We start from the raw sequence: 5403 nt of genomic DNA, 5'->3' as shown, positions 1-5403 counted from the left end.
CAGCATCTATGTTTTTGTGAGAGTGCCTATTTTCTACTTGCCCACATGTACACCATCCTTACACACAGTTTTTAGAATCTTGACATCTCCCGGGCAATGCTCCTAAGCAGACTGTGTGATGTTAGTTCTCCTTTGCCACTTGAAACCCTCAGGATTCCACCTCCCTCCCTCCCTCCTTTCTTCTTTCCCTCCTTCTCTCTCAAGGCCTCTGGGAAGAGTTTTCCAGGTGGTAAAAACCCTTCTCTTTTCCTGAATCCTCAAGGGACATCTGTATTTCTAGGAATATTTTGCTATTTCCATTCTCTATTCCCTATCCACCATCCATAAGCATAATACTTTGTTAATTTTCCCAAGGAACTAGGCTTTAAAAACAGACACTGGGTGAGAAGTGAAGTCCGCATAAGGGGCGGGCTGATAAAGAAGACAGAGGATGAAGAAGAGGTCGTGCCAGGATGGTCAACAGGAAAGAAAACTGTTGTCCTGGTGCCCCTGACCTAACAACTGAGAATGCTGGAAGGATTCTCAACACAGCTTCTCAACAGCAATCGTGACATCACCGCCGCCGTCTTCTGGAATTCACTCTTCATGGAAGAAGAAAGAGGACATCGCCTCCTCACCATCTTTCAATAAAGCCATCCAGGCCGGACAGGCAGCATCCAGGCCAGACAGGCAGCAACCGGGAGGTGCGGTTCTAGCGTCTCTGGCTACCTGTGTGTTTTTAGACGACCGAAATGAAGTACTTCTTAAAACCGATCAGCGTTTTCCTTACTTATCTGGTCTGGGTCTTCGGCTTAACCCTGGCCCGCAGCAGATCCTGGCGTGTGTGGGAGTTTGACAGCGACATCATTTCCGTCATGTTCATTGGACTCTGGGAAGCTTTCTACCGGCAAAAATTTAACGTGTCTGGCGTAATGGTTGAGTTACCGATATACAGCGTGATCAACTCGAGCTGGGTCGTTTCTAATGAAGTCTCGTATGGGCAGGGCCTGATGCTGCTGGCGAATTTTACGATGTCGGTGGCCCTGATTTTTAGCTCGGTGGCGCTTCTCGTCAGCAGGGTCAAGGCCCCGTACCCCGATTTCCTCCGACTGTGCTACAGGGCGTCGGCCCTGTTGCTGCTCCTCAGCTGTGCTTGTGCCACAATTACAGTGAGCTGGAATTTCACCGTGGACTTTTATGGGCAAACCACCCTCGACTTTCCAATTACCTTTCCTCTTGAAAGAGCAATGGTAACAAAAAAACATCTCTCCTATGTGTTCCCCCTAGGAATCACAACTTCCATCCTTTTGCTGGTAACTGCCCTCCTATTCTCCTGTGAAAGGTGTTCAATAAAACCACCGAAACGGGTGAATCCCCTGATTGTGTCCAAATGTTGAAGAGGAAAGGTCTGAACAGTGAGTTTTGGAATGGCCGGCAGTCATTTTCTTGAAGACATTTCCATACATACATCCTATTGTCTTAATCTTCTATTCTTTTAAAATAAAATATACTTGTCGTTTCAAAAAGAGCAAAGACAAAATACTGGGTGCTCTTTTGGTTCCCATCCTCGCATGATGCCTCCTGTAAGGCATTGAAGCCTCCTCAAGCATGGATCAAGCACGCTGCTTAAGTAGAAGACTATGGAATAGGAAGCTAGAGAGAGGCAATGAAATCAACATTAAAAAGATCACTCTATGGAGATGTGGGTGAGGGTGGTGATGGAGGTGGAGTGGGTTACACAGCTAATGGTGCCAAGGATGTGGGCATTTTATGAACTGGGCCAGACAAACTCTCCTTAAGCCATTCCTTGGGGTCACCAGGTAGCTTTTATAGCCAAGTTTGTGTCTCAGGGCCGCTGTTCAGAGCGTGGAGGAGCAACACTCCAACCTCTGCCTCCGAGGTCACATGGTCTGCTTCCCTTTGTATATGTGCATCTCTTCTGGATCGCTGTCTCCAAATCTCTCCCTGCTTATAAAGACGCCAATCAATGGATTTGGGGCCCACCCTAACCCAGAATGACCTCAATTTTAAACTTGATTACATCTATAAAACCCCTATTTCCAAATAAAGTTTGTGGGTATATGGATAGAACAGCATATATTCTTCAAGAATACAATTCAACCCACATGAATCGACATGTTTCTTATTTTTAAAAACATTTTGCATTATGGCTTCTATTATTTACAGCTGAAGGCATGCTGGTCAATATTCCCTTCCTTCACCTCCTTACAGATTTGGGATACTCATATTTTCCCATAAAATTTGGCTTACCTCATCCAAATTAGTATGAGTATTAGACTGTTCTTAGTTCATTATGCTCTGGCTGCATATGAATTGTTTTTTTCATTATTCCTTGTAAGCAGTTAGCGGACTCCCTTTGCCTATCACAATTCTGTTGGCAACATTTAGGGAGGAACCCGATACATATTTTTTGTTCTGTGAATATTTGTTGAGTGAATAAGTTAAATAGAATTTGAGAAATACATGAAAGTACGAAGAACTTTTAATCATCCAAAATACCACTACCCATGTGAAAATACAATAAAAAAAAATTTGTGTAAATCCTTCTAGCACATTTATGCAGAAGTTTTTTTTTTAAAAATTCTATAATCATCATGAGTGAGTCAAAGTTGCTCAATCGTATCCGACTCTTTGTGACACATGGATGGTACCCCACCAGGCTCCTCTGTCCATAGAATTTTCCAGGTAAGAATACTGGAGGGCTTTGTCATCCTCTTCTCCAGGGGGTCTTCCCAACCCAGGTCTCCTGCATTGCAGGCATATTCTTTACCATCTGAGCCACCAGGAATACTGATTTATAATTGTGAGTCTACCTTTTTCATTTTATATAAAACAAACATTTTTCTATGTTATTTCAGTGTCCACAAACTTTTTAAGTAGTTGTGCAAATTTCAGTCAATGATTGTGTGAGAATGTACTTAGCATTCCCTGAAGGTAGGAGATTTAGTATGTTTTTGTTATTTTTTAAGATTTTCTTAAATTTATTATTTTTCTACATAAACATTTTTTTTTTCTATTTAACATCAATAGAAAACTGACTTAGTAAAATTTTAAAGACCCTGAAAAATGCAGGAATTCAGGTTATTCTATGGACATGAAACTGGAGGAAAACACATCAGATTAGGAAGCAAGCGAACCGTGGACATTCAAGAGGGCACAGCAGGGAGACGAGGCAGTGAGGCCCGGCATCCCAACCTCGGGGTCGTTTCTCTCTGTGAAACACGACTCGTTCTCAAGCCACGGTGTCACAGCCTGGTGGCACTCCAGGTCTCATCTGCCTCCCAAGAAATTAAGAAGAGACAAACTCAAGTATAACACACAGGAGTAGAACGTACTATAATTTTCTCTTCTTGGTACACCATCGGTGAATGCATTTACCATGATGTACTTGTTTAGCTTGTTTCAGGGACATAATCAGGAGTCCCATGCAAGTAAACCATGATAATGCCACCCTTGATAAAAGACTTTTGGTGTAAAGAATTTATACACTTTAAAGAAATAGAATTAAGAATATAGAAAAGAATTGATAGACTGAGTCTTCCATTCTCAGTATAAACTTAAAGTATTAGGTAGACTGAAATCAAGGCAGTGGTGTTTGGGCTCTTTCCTTTTTTTTTTTTTTATTATGAATTTATAGTTATAGTTACCTTTTATTTTTGACAAGTTGTTCTTAATAAACAGTAGAAGACAGGATGGAGGAGGAGATGGCAACCCACTCCAGTGTTCTCACCTGGAGAATCCCAGGGATGGGGGAGCCTGGTGGACTGCCGTTTATGGGGTCGCACAGAGTCGGACATGACTGAAGCGACTTAGCAGCAACAGCAGTAGACAGGAACAAAGCCTCACTTGATATTACCATTTATTTCTAAACATTTTGTTCTTTTGTCCTTTTAACTAAACTCAGCATTTCATCTGTAACCCTATCATGATGGTGAAGGAGAGCTCTATAGGAATAAATTCAGTATCAAAATTGACAAATGGGTCTAGTCCTGGCTCTGCCTCTTCCCTGCTTTGTGATTTAGAGCAAAACATATTGTAGTTTTTTGTTTTTTTTTTCTCCTGGAATTTGGCTCCCACATTCACAGATTGTAATGATCAGACATGATCAGTCTTTAGATGCACAGCCTTCTAAAAATCTGTGATTCCAAGCAATGCATGATGTAAAGCTACAAAACTAATTTACATTTGTTGAATATTGATTCTATCTTGGCGTTAAGGTAATAAACCATAGTCCCAAAGAGTTAATTTTGAAGAGTAAACTGCCATTCAATTCACTGAAGTAGCCTGGGTTCTTGGCAGTCAGATAAATGAAAGCTGAAATTGTTTACAACAAAAAAAATCCAGCATCCTTGAAAATTCCCCATGGTTTATTCTCAAGAAAAAAAGATATTTCTCAAATCCACATATTTCTTCCACAAAGAAAACAATTTGGATCCAATTGTATATGATCACAGTGCATCTGTCAGAGGTAAAAATGTTAAGGGAGACTTTCTAAATATGTCTTACAAATAGTTTAGAAATCAAAAGCCTGGCACCATGGCCATGGAGAAATAAATAAAAGCAATGATATTCGGATTATTAAGAAATTCTTGCATTCATTCGTATATAATCTGAACAGTTTTTCTCTACTGAACTGAGGTATTTTAACATGAAATACCTCCATATTCTGCCTCCAGGACTTTAGGAAAATGGACTCCAAGATTACTGCTGTTCTAAGGAGGATACACAGGGTGGTGCCTGTTCTTCCAAGAGCCCACACTGGCAGATGGCTCATATTTTCTGTTCTCTCTTTTGTTTTCCAATGCTGAAATGAGAAAGCACAGTGTTGTAAATGATCCTCACATAACTGAGGGAGTGATGCTTCTAACAATTTACAGATATTCAAGTTCAAACAGCCAGGCCCTGGGTATATCAAACGGCATCCAGCCACTAGAAGTGTTAGTAATTATTTCAGGTAGCTGGTTTTGATTACAGCATAATGAGATGATCCTAATACCTGTTCTACAGCTCATCAGCTTGTCCTCTATAATTTTATTAAAAGTTAATAGTTAGTGGGGAAACCACTTAAGTGTCAACAGTCCCCTGTCCTTTACTACTTTTCAGCCTTGCATCAAACTCTAGCACCTGATGAGTTCAAATTCTGGCCACTCCTATTCCTCTGCAAAGCTTTATTTACCAGTGAGATGACTAGGACCACGGGCAGCCTTTGGAGGAAATATTAATACCTGAGTTCTAATTGCAAAACCAATAGTTCCAAGTAGTAAGGCTGTTAGTAAATTCTTTCACACTTCTGAACTTCCGTCTCCTCTTCAGTAAAATGGGGATACTTAGACTATCTTAAGCTTGCATGGTTTCTGTAAGGCTTAAATGAAACAGTGCATGTGGAATGATCTATCCCCGTGT

The 5403-nt window shown here is 40.8% G+C and overlaps 1 protein-coding gene across 1 annotated transcript; it reads left to right on the top strand.

The window, feature by feature from the left end:
• The first annotated feature begins 579 nt into the window (after positions 1-579).
• LOC122444331 lies at positions 580-1376 on the top strand. Its single transcript, XM_043473037.1, has one exon. It carries the CDS (start codon positions 732-734, stop codon positions 1374-1376), a length of 645 nt encoding a protein of 214 aa, XP_043328972.1. The 5' UTR covers positions 580-731.
• Positions 1377-5403: the final 4027 nt, after the last annotated feature.

The sequence above is a fragment of the Cervus canadensis genome, chromosome 6, assembly GCF_019320065.1.
Source record: "Cervus canadensis isolate Bull #8, Minnesota chromosome 6, ASM1932006v1, whole genome shotgun sequence".
Classification (NCBI taxonomy): Eukaryota; Metazoa; Chordata; class Mammalia; order Artiodactyla; family Cervidae; genus Cervus; species Cervus canadensis.
This window is presented reverse-complemented; position numbering and strand designations above follow the sequence as displayed.

Excerpts from the sequence above, each read along its gene's own strand:
- LOC122444331 (XM_043473037.1), top strand. The coding sequence starts at position 732 with ATGAAGTACTTCTTAAAACCGATCAGCGTTTTCCTTACTTATCTGGTC.